The sequence below is a fragment of the Phyllopteryx taeniolatus genome, chromosome 8 (assembly GCF_024500385.1).
Source record: "Phyllopteryx taeniolatus isolate TA_2022b chromosome 8, UOR_Ptae_1.2, whole genome shotgun sequence".
In the NCBI taxonomy this organism is placed as follows: Eukaryota; Metazoa; Chordata; class Actinopteri; order Syngnathiformes; family Syngnathidae; genus Phyllopteryx; species Phyllopteryx taeniolatus.
This window is the reverse complement of record NC_084509.1, coordinates 29501551-29513810: the sequence shown is the minus strand read 5'-3', so window position 1 is coordinate 29513810 and position 12260 is coordinate 29501551. Positions and strand designations below refer to the sequence as shown.

Sequence of the window (12260 nt, the reverse complement as noted above, 5' to 3'; positions counted from 1 at the left end):
GAAACTGAACAAGAAGAGTAAGAATCCCATGTGGAGTTGGAATGCCAATGCTAAAAACAATGCTCACCACACAACAAGGTACTTCACTTGGTTTTTGCGCCTCGACCTGTCGGAAGACATGACATTTGCATTTGGACTCCGAACACGCAACCCTACACCGGTACCTCACATGCAGGACAAATCTGCGGACAACGTGCGCTCGACAGCCGCTTTGAAAGCAGCTCGAGACACAGATACAGTTGAGAAAACCGAATGCCGGAGGGAGGGACTGTTTCGACAGACCAATTGCGTCGCGACCGACCAAATTGTCGATGCGACTGCAATTCGTCCGATTGTCCGACGTGAGACTTTGTGAGCGCTTTAGATAAGGCAAATGCCTCTTCTATTGTCTCCGTTTTGAATGCACTGGAAAGTTCTGCAGACAATCCTTTATCAAGCGAACTATCATTTGTGAAAAAAAAAAAGGACCATTGAGGTGAAAGAGCCAGCTTCGGCGAAAATCCAGTTGTAACTGCTACTATCGAAAACGATTGCGAATACATCTGACGGTCGAAATCAGAGCACCCGAACACATGAGCGTCTTCGGTGCACGTGGAATTGATTCGGTTTGGAACGCGCCTGCCTGCCCGTCGCCCAGAGAGAGCCTCAAGACAGAAACAATTGGGGAAATCTGCGTTTCGATCGTCGCATTTCTGACATTTCGTCGGAAATTCGTCCAGCGGTTACGCAATCCTCGTGAGCCTCGAAACTGAACCTCCAAAAGTCAGCCGACTGAATCGCCTCGGCATTTTGTGTGTATGTGGCACTGAGTCCGTTTCAAGTGAAATATCCAGAGAATCCCCAGTGAAAGCGTTTGGGATTTACTAGGTTTGATTATGCAAACTACCATTTCCGTGTTTGTCTAAAATCTATTTGACAAATCTATCGAGGCTTGACAGGAAGCTTACTGTTATTTGTACAGCCGGCGAGCAGCGGCCGCAATAAATCTTCAGCCGTCGCCGCCGCCGCCGCTATCTTCGCACTCGCTCCGGGTGTCAAACGAGGGAGGGGATAGATTCAAGAAATAGTGCTGTTTTGGGAGTAATACAGTGCAGGCGAGATGCAGCAGATTAGGGCGCCGTCGCCGCTTTAGTTCCCCTTAAATACATCAGTAGCAGCATGTGTCAGCACAAGCAAAACCGCTGTTCCATCACGCCATGGAAAAGTACTTCGCCCGCCGCCGCAGCGAGCCAAAGCTTTTTTTATTCCCTTCGGATATTTTTTGCTTGCTCCTTTTTTCTCTTCTTCTTCTTCTTCTTCTTTCCACCCGTACGTTTCCTGATAGGCTTTCCTCACTTTCATCGGCGTCCCCGTTTTGCAAATGCCGGCCGGTCCGGCGGCGGCGGTGGCCACGTCGTGCCCTTCGTGCGTCCCAACCAGCCAGCAGCCCAGATGGCTGTAAACATTTTCAGAGAGTTGTAAAAATGGAAATGGTCTGGAATGGCAAATGTCTGGAACCGACACACGTGGAATTTTATTTCCAATCTCCTCCATGAGATACGGCCGCACGGCGCCAGACTCCCTGTTAATTTCCCTCTCACTCTCCTGTTTAAAATTCATGGACTTTCTTATCGCTTTTTTTGGGGTGGTGGGGGAAATGATAATTAGAATTCCCCGGAGTGTGCCAGAGTTGCTTAAAAACTTGATTGAGGGACATTGGGTGTGCATGTTCTCATATAAACGAACTCATTGGAGAGCCACAAGCAGCACGCCGCATGAACAACAACAATCAGGCGAGTGTCACAGGAAATGACAAAACAACTGCGACATGAAGCCGCGGCGTAGCCATTAAGGTGGAAAACAAACAAACACCACCACTGATTAAGCACCGGCGAGGACTGGAAAACATTACAAATTAAGATCCACCAAAAGTGGCGCAAGTTCAAATAAGACCACCGTAAATCCCCCGAAATTTGCACAGGTTAAAACAAGACGACTCTAAACCCCCCAAAGGGGTTAGGGTTAGGTTAAATAAGACTACCGTAAACCCCTTGAAAGTTGGGCAGGTTAAAATAAGACCACACCCAAAAGTTGCAGCGGTATAAATAAGAGTCCCGTAAATCCTTCAAAAGTTTTGCAAGTTAAAAAACAACTACTGTAAACCCCCCCCCCCCCCCCCCCCCCCCCCATTAAAAAACACCAGTGGTTGCGCACGTTAAAGTCAGACTACCGTTATGCCCCCAAAGTTGCACAGGTGAAATAAGGACTACAGCAAACTCCTGAAAAACTTGTCAAGGTTCAAAAGAGACGAGCGTAAATCCCCCAAAGTTTCTTTGGTTAAAAAGGGACGACCGTGAATCCCCCAAAGCGGGTTTTAACACTTGAAACTAAGAGGACCGTCGAAACCTGGCCCGATGTCTGCTCACCTGTCAAAGAGCTGTCCAGGTTGTCCATGCTGGAGCCCGGCGTGTGCTCGATTCCGCGGGGTTGCCTGGCTCCGTAGCCTTCATCTTCCTCCTCGTCATCGTCCTCCTCGTCGTCGTCCGCCAGGTCCGTCTCCAGGTCGGACACCATTGTGCTTGACGTGTAGCCCGCCGGAGGGGCCGGAGCCTGGGGCGGCAGGGACCCCCCTTGCACGTGCCTGCCGTGGAGCGAGGAACGGAAGGACGGGAACACTCAACGTGCGAATGAATGCCGCGTGACAATGCCGCTAATTTGACATGCAAACACAATGACCCGCTAATTGTGGATGGCGCAAAAGCGTGCGTTCCGGGGCGCGTGGGGTTCGGGCTGCGGCGGCGCCCGCCCCGCCTCGACCCCCCCCCCCCCCCCTCGCTCGGCGTTTGTTTGAGCGGCCTTTGACGAGGGGATGGCGTGTAATTACCGGCCCTCGTGTGCTGTCAGAAATGCTCTCTTACCAACACAGTCATTACTGCGGCTAACACGACATCTCCTTCCTGACAATAACGCTCCCGCCCCCCTCAGCGGTATCACCAATGAATGCCAGACTTTCCTCGTCTTGAACAGAATGAAGCATGGCCTTCATCGGACTTGCATGAGCACAGCAGCGCTGGAATGTGTGTGCGTGTGTGTCAATAGTAAGACAGTAGCAAGAGCGCCATTACAATGAAATGATTCATGGGTTTATCTCCACTGCGCACACACCAGACACAAAGAGTAACTGTTCGAGCAGCAACAGAATCAATCCTGCTGCCGACGTTTTCAAAGAACATATACATACAGTACATACGGTACGGCGTGTTTTTGCATTTTTGGGGGGTAGTTTTCAGGCTGAAGCCGCGGTTTATTTTGTCTTTTTGCCAGGAAGCATTTGTGCATCGTGCTCTTGAGAGAATTGAAGTACGACATTGTATCTATTTCTTTTAGTTGTTTATATGGATTGTTTTTTTGGGTGCTTTGATTTCTATTGTATCATTTTGTAAGTATCTATATACTTGAAGTATTGAATTTTGGATTCTCGTCAATTTGGATTTCTTTCGTATTCATTGCATTGTAATTTTCAAATGTTATTGTTACTTTTGACATTTTTTTCTAGATTCATTTATTATTATTATGAATTTCATTTGCGGTTGTTGATAGTTATTATTTCTATATTTATCTCTGTATTAGGGTCAGCCCCAATGTAATTCAAATATATCAATTTATGAATGAATCGTAATTTATATTATCAGGTAACCCCCCCCCCCGAAATCTGTTCTTAATAAACTATTATTACATATGTTTTTATTTCTGTAAATGTTGTTTCAATTTTATTTGTGTATATATTTTTAAATAGCATTTCATTCTCTATTATTTTGTTTAGTTTTGTGATTGTTATACTTTATTATTCTATTATTATTATTGTAGGTGGAATTATTCTTGCCATTTTTACAAATGTTATTAGCAGTCATTGATATTTATTATTTCTATATCTATTTGGGTCAACAGCCATGAAGTTAAAATATAGACATTCATTAAGAGGAAATGTTGTTGGATATTATTGTTGTTTTATATACGGGAGGAGGATGATGATGATGACGACGACGACGACGATGCTCGTTCACCAGTGTTGTAATGCTAGCATCGGCGACGTGCTCACCATAGGAAAGGACTGACGCAGGCAAAACGCCTCGCCCGTCCATGTTTGAGGCAAAAAGAATGGATTCAAGTCTGATAAAGTGAGTGTATATGCTCGTTGTTCGCTTACCACGTCTGCTTGGCCATGTCCATTTGGTAGGCCCGGGTCAGCTCGTCCAGATGGGCCTGGAGCATGGGCTGCATCTCGTCCCGAGGGGAGGGCGTGAGCGTGGCCGCGGACCGCTGGCCGAAGGAGACGGCGGCCGGGGAGGAGGCCACGCCCCTGACGGGCGGGGTGGGCACCCGCTCCTCCTCTTCCTCCAGCTCGTCCTCCATGCCCTGGTGGAGGTAGGTCTGCACGGGCATCGGCGGACCCCAGCCGTCGCTCTCGTACCTGACGAGGGAAATAATATTGAATTTCCGACCAAAACGATTGTGCGTAAACAAAAGGGTGCAGAAAAAACGGCGAGTTCGGTGTCGATACGTCGGGGACCCTAAACGATGGAAATGCTGAAAAATGAGTTCTGAATTCTAATATTTGGGGATAATGTTGCTATATCCCCAAAGCCGGAAAACGACAACATTGAGGAATGTGTTTTTCGAGGACACTAAATCGAGGAAATCCTGAAAAGTGTGCATCGGAACGGATCGAACCGTACTAGAAAACGCAGCCGTCGTGGTTGAAAAATGTGTACTGAAATGCAGCAAGCTGTACTAGTTCGAGAAAATGGCGCAATCGAGCTTGAAAACCGCTGAGTGTGAAAATTGATGCTTTGGCGTGGCTCTCTTGGGGGACCCTAAACAATAAATATCCCAAGCAAATGAGTGTATCTGAATTGTACTACTTGGAGTGCTTGAAAAGTGTTGAGCGTGAAAATTGACAATTCAGGGTGGATCATTTGGGGACCCTAAACAATGGAAATGCTGTAAATGAGTTTGGAATTGCACTACTTGGACAAAATGACCCCTGGAAACTGAAAACTTCGAAACTGATGGTTTGGCGTGTATATTTTGGGCACCCTAACCAATGGAAATGCCCCAAAAATGAGTTCTGAAGACTTGGACAAAATGCTTCTATCGAGTTTGAAAACTGTTGCATGTGAAACTTGACCACTCAGGGTGGATATTTTGGGGCCCCTAGACAATGGAAATGCTGAAAATGAGTTTGGAATTGTAAAGAATCGGAAGAAAAAAGGTGCTGTTGAGCTTGGAAACTGTCGCGTTAGAAAGTTTACGGTTTTGAGGATCCTAATCAATGGAAATCCATTCCAAACTGTACCACTTGGCGAAAAACAAGGCTGTGAAGCTTTCTAACCGTTGGGTTGGATATTTTGCCGACCCTAAACAAGGGAAATGATTATTGCAAAAATGCATCCAGAATTGGGCTACTGGGAGTATTTACAGCGACCTTGTGCTCTGTTCACTTAAGTGTATTGATGCAGTAAGGCTCCACTGGCGCTTATAATAAATAGAAAGAAGAAAATGTTCATTAAAGAAATTTGTCAGTGCACGACTGCGTAGGACATTACACTTTTAATCTGCTGCCAGCGCAGACTGCACCTCATTTGGCAGCCAGCCTATTAAAGCAGATGACTCTCCTAGATTGGAGCTAGCGGACCAAGGGAAGCCACTCTGACACCACGCTGGAGGTGGTCGGGTGTCCGTGGCACTCGCGACTTCAAAACAAATCCAAAGTGGAGTCGGGCAAATAGATTCATTTGAAACCATCTGCGCTGCCCGGTCGTAGATTTATTCTGCTGTTGCGGAGTCGTCCCATAGATCAGGCAATGGATCTGGAGCCATCTGGCCATGGCTTTTTGTCATTGATCCTTCTCTTTGCTCCAGATGCACAGTTGTACAGTAATCAGCACTGGCAAAAAAAAAACAGAGACCCAGGCAGCTTGTTTCTGCGCTAGTGAGAAGGCAAGGGGGCCAACATTGCAAGACAAAGGCGCTAATTACTTATGCGCTCAGGTGCACACGAATGGAGCCGATGGGGCTCATCTTGTCATATGAAACACTGCAATTTTATTGCACTTTACTATCGCAATAGAGAATAAAACAACAATACTGTATATTAGTAACTCTTACTACACAACAGGAAATGCCAAACAATATGTACGGTGAAAAACTAATTCGATTGTTGAATAATATTGAGAAGCGAGTCTGCGTGATCCGTTGTCAAGGACAAGCAGTGCTACACTTGCTAACTGTACCTTCATAATACAGCCATTGTTTACTTCAGCCAGAAAGGGCTGAAGAGATGGATTTTGGGGGATCCTAAACAATGGAAATGCATACAAATGTGCAACGACCTGCAACGGACCAGGCTACTTCGATAAAAAGGGGTTGTCGAGGTCTAGGAATGACATATCGTGTGCTGGTAGATATTCTGCCGATACTAAACAATGGAAAGGGACTCAGAGTACTTGGATAAAAGACTGAAAGTGTGTGATACATATCTTGGGGACCAGAAACCAGGGATAGTTTTGAAAAAATGCACACAAAACATGACTAAGTCACGATGCTAGGAGAACAATGGAGTATCGAGCTTGAAAACTGCTGGTTAAGAGTGGATATTTAGGGGGACCCTAAACAAGTGCAAACAACGAAAAAGGTGTTCTGAACTACAGCGGATAACAGTACTGGTGTATAGAGCCGGACCTCTATTGAGTGTGAACACTGATCGTTTGGGGTGGACCCTAAACACGGGAAGTATTGAAAAATGTATACCGTACTGGAAGTTGGTTGAGCCGAAACAATAGAAATGCTGACGAATGCCTACCAAACTGGACCAAAGTGTACAACTACTTTTAGAAAACTGGGCTATCAACCTTGAAAATGGTTGCACATGAAATCTGAAGCTTCGGGGTAAATGTTTTGGGGACCATAATCCATGGAAATGAAAAAATAAAACCTGTACCAAACTGAACTAAGTCACTCTACTTGGAGAAAACCGACCCATAGAGCTTCACATTTGTTGTGTGTGAAAATGGTGGATACTTGGGGATCCCTAAACAAAGGACATGCTGACAAATGTATAGCAAACTGGTAATACCTGGTGAAAACGGGCGTTTTCTGCTTCAAAAGTTACGCCTCAGGTTGGATATTTTTGGGACCCTAAACAAGGGACGTGTCACAAAATATGTGCCAAACTAGACCCAATCACAATGCTATTGAGCTTCATGATTCAAGATGAACTTTACTGTTTCATAAAGTGAGAAATGTGTTTATTTGTTTGCTTGACAACTGTTTTGAGTGCGAAAATTGACATGTGAAGCTGCCTATTTTAGGGACGTTAAACAAAGGAAATGACACACAATAGAAATTCCACAATACACAAGGCACATTACTTGGAGAAAACCGGCCTATCGAGCTTGAAAACTGTTGATTGTGAAAGCTGATTTTTTGGGGGGACCCTGAACAAGGGAAATGTCAAACAATGTGCACCAAACTGGACCAGATGGCAAAACAATGCTATAGACCTTGAACAATGTTGAATTTGGAGTGAGTGGCAGCTCTACACACGAGTTCATCGAACCTACCCTCCTCCGTCGTGGTGCTCGTTGGGATAGCGGTCCATGTCGGTGCCCGGAAGAGGGTGTATAGGAGGAGGGGGCAAGGGGACGTTAGCCCAGTTGGAACCGTTGGCTTTAGCGGGCTTGGAACCGGCCTTTGTCTTCTTCTTCTTCCCTCCTTTACCACCTAAAACAGATCATTTGTATTAGTGAACAGGGTAAAAAACAAGTAAGACTACACAAAAGAATCCTAATCCATTTGGAGCCAGGTTCAAAAAAAAAAAAAAAAAGAAGAAGAAAAAAAGCTTTCAACAAGCTGCTGCCTACACACCGAAAAATTCAAGGTTGCCTGATGAAAAGCATCCTCCTGTTGATCGATTGGCTGAAAAGCCCCCGATCTCCATAGAAACAGCGGCGAGGAGCCGTCGACAGACCTTGGTGCTCCACCCATCCTCCTTTCACTCCACACTTTTGCTTCCACAGCGGGGAAAATAAATCCCGCTCTCTGCCGCATCATCGTAATGAATGGCTGGCATGGTCTTAATGCAATTCTATGACTACTTTCATTTCTTTGATTACACCGGAGAGCCACTAACCCCCTTCATTTGAACCCGCATGCTTCCAAAATCTCCTTCCCCTCTTGTTCCATCCGTCTTTGCACAGCTGCCGGCTGGGTCAGCACCACGTTTTATACAAGCACCCTTCAAAGGCTCGTTTTGTTGTGGTTCACGACAGTGTTATCCCTTAAAGACATCTTGTGCCATTCGGTGTTCATTTTTCTAGCCATTTTAGCTGTGTTCAATGAATTTTATTGGTTCCTCTCACTTCCTCGAATTAACATGTCGCATTGAAAACCGCTGAAAATGCTTTTATTGATGAACTGGGACTGAAATCAAAGCGGCTCTTTCGCATAACATTGTGCCGGGCCGAAAAGCGACGACAGTTTCTATCTCGGGAAGGCTGCCGTCGTCATGTGTTGGTTTGGCCTCGATGCGAAAGTCGACGCAACCCAAGGAAGCTGCCGATGTTATTGGTAAGCATCCACCGTAACACTCTACTGCCGTCAATGGCGGGTTTAACTTTGACATTCCCATCAAGCGTCACGGGCTGTGCCAAATGCGGTGAACTGAAGATGTGCTGACTGTTAATTATACCCCGGACAACTGGAAAGTTCATCGGTAGAGTGTAGATTTCCGCCAAGGTTAAATGAAACAAAATAAGATAAGGTTCTTAAATTGCTTTCAAGCCAGGGTGAGGATTTCAAAGTAAGGTTTTAAGACAAGGTTAGGGTTTCAAGTCTGGGTGTGAAACAAGGATTAAAATGGGGGTTTAAAAATTGGGTTAAGGGTTCATTTTGGTTTCAAACCAGGATTAGGGTTTCAGACTCGGGTTAGTGTTTCAAATGAGTGTTTCGAGACAGAGTTCGGGTGACTTTTAGCACGAAAGCACATTAGTTATACAAATGATCTTCTTCTACTTCTTCTTCTTCTAGGAAAAGTATGGTGGTCTGGCAGCAGAGTTCCCCTCCAAATATGAAAAGTACAGAGCCCGAGGGCTGCGGCCAGGCAGCGAGACGGGAATTACGCAAGCGGGTGAGCCATCTTCTCCGACGTACAAACCAAAAGGGGCCTCTCTGCTCTTTATTGGGCCTTCTAAATATAGACGCCGCTTTGGGTATTTATACGCGAAGGTTTTTTGGGCACTCCCAGCCTATAAGTGCAGGATGTGCAGCCCTGACGCTCACTGTGTTTTCATTGGATGCCGAGGAGGGGAAGCCGGAGGGCAGCGATTCCGGGCCGCACATAACTCACGAGTGGTGACAGCTATCAGAATAACCGTAAAGCCTCTTCTATTTGATTTGGCTTGATGAACAAAAAAAAAAACTAAGTGCAGTAAGGTGAGATAACAAAGACGAAATGTATTATGCTTACAACAGCAGGAAATCAGTGCATGCTTAGGAACTTACTTTCAGGAGCAGGCAGGGTCGGTTGGTTCGGTTGGTTCACATCCATAAAGTATGTGGACCGAAATAACAGGTTCTTGTGGGAATTTGGTTGGAAATTGTACGGAACGTTAAACACTATTATTTTCTAACATGGCGTAACGCGTGTTGATAATGCGTCTCTGCAGGGAGGAAAATGGCGGCCATGCCATCAAATATGGATACTTTGCTACATGGATACTTCCAATTTGAAGGATTATTCAAGGATTAAAGACAATTTGAATTAAACGTGATTAAAAAAAACTTAATGTAGTTATTATTTATGGTGTACCACTGTATGTGCAATATTACTAGACACTAACATTATATAAGGTTAGGGGTTCAAATTCCTTCCTATACGGCGGGGGAAAGGGAGCTCTCTAGTTGATGCTTGTTGGCTTAAGTGGGCAACGATTAATTAGGCTATAGCATCTTTTTGAGGAACTTATGGTGGTCCCCAGGGTTCAACTTTAGGGCCCCTGCTCTTTTCGTTGTATTTGCTGACACTGGGTTCCATCCTGAGAAAGCATGTGATTTTCTTCCATTGCTATGCTGACTAAAGACAAAGGATGCTTTCTCCTTAAGGCCAATTGTGTTGTGTCTTGAGGACATGAAAGGCTGGAGGCCATTGAACCTTTTGGATTTTCATGGTAAGAAATGTATGATTGTGGAAGTTATGGTGTTTGGTCCCAGTGGCCCTTGTAAATCCCCCCCTGTTGACTTGGACCCCTCGACACACTTTCAAAAGCCAACAGTCTCGAACTGGGGTTTTAAACAGGACAGTGATTTTAAATTGGATCGGCAAATAGGTGCTATTCTCAAATCCATCTTTTTTCATCTTAGGCAGCTGGCTAAAGTGAACCCTCTTATCTCACAACAGCACTTTGAAAGAGTAATCCATACCTCCGTTACATCTTGGGTGCATTGCTGTCATGCACTTTATTTTGGAGTCAGCCAGTCCGCCCTAAAAGATCTCCAGTCGGCTCAAAATACTGCTGGTCACCTCTTCACTGGAGCACATGGCAGGGAGGCACATAGCGCCAATTCTGGCCTCCTTTCACTAGCTTCCTGTGCATTTTAGAATCCATTTTAGGATTCTTTTGTTTGCTTTTCGATATTTAAATGGCCTGTCTGAGCTGCTCCAGCCCCGTGCCTCAGGTCAGCAGACCAGACGCTACTGGAGGTATCGCAGACGAAGCAGAGTTTCGGAGGAGATAACGACTTTTCCGTTGCTTTTCCATTTCTTTGGAATAATCCCCCCCGAACATTAGGTAAACCCCCGCACTGTCCATTTTCCAAACTCTCCTCTTAAAACCCCTTATTGTTCATAGGCTTTCAATTCTGCACCGTTTTAGTGATTTATTGTTAACGTTGCTATCAATTTACTGTTTTAGTTGTCCTATCTTTTAACTGTTTTTATTTGTTTGAGTTTGACATAGTATACAGCAGTTTGTGTGCAGCTGTGGTCGTTTTTAAAGTGCTCTATAAATAAAATTGAGTTGAACTTACAAATGTAGTCCCGCAATCACATGAAAGCGGTGGAAGCTGAGAGGCATAACTGGTGAGGGACGGTGTTAATCAAAACCGCCATGGATGTCAGCTTTGTACATGCAAATTCCAAATCAATGAAGCAATTAGGAAAGCTGTCAATCATAAGGCGGAGTACCCCGGAGGGGGGTGTGTCCCGAGACACGCAAAAAAAACAACAACAAAAAAACAACCAACCTGAGAGACTGCCGCTTCGCTCTGAGCTGTTGTGAGAGCTGGTAGTGCTGAAATCTTGCGATTGGTTGTGCGGAATTCGATTAGACAGCCCGTCGGTCAGTCGGTAGTCGGGAATGAAAAGGAGGGCTACAAGTGGGGAGTTGAAGTGGTCAAAAAAAACAAAAAACAAAACAACAAAAAAAAGGGAAAGCAAAGCGTCACAGTGGCGTCAGGTGACAAGCAGCACAAGCACATGCAAACACATGCAATTAGAGCACCGAGCAGGGTCACAAGGTCAATAATAAGGGTGGGGCTTTATGTTGCAGATCAAATGCACCCCATTTGAAAGGTTACATTACAGAAAAGAAATAGCTCACATCTCAAGCAAATGACCAATATGACCTCATTTGAAAAAAAAAAACCCTCACCCATCTCAAAAGAAAAAAAGTGAAAAAACTCTAAAGAGTATTTAGATGATATTTACATTTTCCAATTTTCTTTACAGAACTACGGGGCGGAAAAGTCGCACTTTTCTCTGGTTAAAAGTGCACATTAACCTATGAACATTCTCGTAACAGAAAGACACACAATAGTCGGATTAAAAATGACATGCACTGTATGTCTTCGTATACACGGATATAATCATCTATTTTAGTCATAATAACCGGTGGAAGTAGTCCCGTATTTCGTGTGCATTATACGGCCACAAAGTATTCTCAATCTGTTTTTTTTTTTTGTCTGTTAGCAAATGAGATCATACATATGCATTAGATTACATACCGATTTCGCCATTTACAAGTAATTCATCTGTGTATGTTTTAGAATACGAGTGAATTATAAATCACTCAGGAACCGAAGCTTGTTGACACAAGCTTGGAGGAAATGGAAAATGGAAAATGACTCTCAAAAGAAAACCTCACCCTGGCCATACAGTGTGGTTATAAATGACTACTGAAGCTTCTCATGGAAAAGATTTGAACTGCCTTGTTCAAACCGCTTTT

At 44.8% G+C, this 12260-nt stretch overlaps 1 protein-coding gene across 10 annotated transcripts in view; it reads right to left on the bottom strand.

Moving 5' to 3' along the window:
* robo2 (roundabout, axon guidance receptor, homolog 2 (Drosophila)) overlaps window positions 1–12260 on the bottom strand; it is a 298134-nt gene that overhangs the window by 9346 nt on the left and 276528 nt on the right. For 7 of the 10 annotated variants that reach the window (XM_061781153.1, XM_061781161.1, XM_061781155.1 and 4 more), the window contains 4 exons: window positions 11281–11406; window positions 7602–7761; window positions 4187–4450; window positions 2406–2620 (listed from right to left, as the gene is read on the bottom strand). In XM_061781153.1, coding sequence (XP_061637137.1) covers window positions 2406–2620; window positions 4187–4450; window positions 7602–7761; window positions 11281–11406 — 765 coding nt within the window. The remainder of the gene's footprint in view (window positions 1–2405; window positions 2621–4186; window positions 4451–7601; window positions 7762–11280; window positions 11407–12260) is intronic. The other 3 variants (XM_061781159.1, XM_061781160.1, XM_061781163.1) reach the window with 1 other exon arrangement.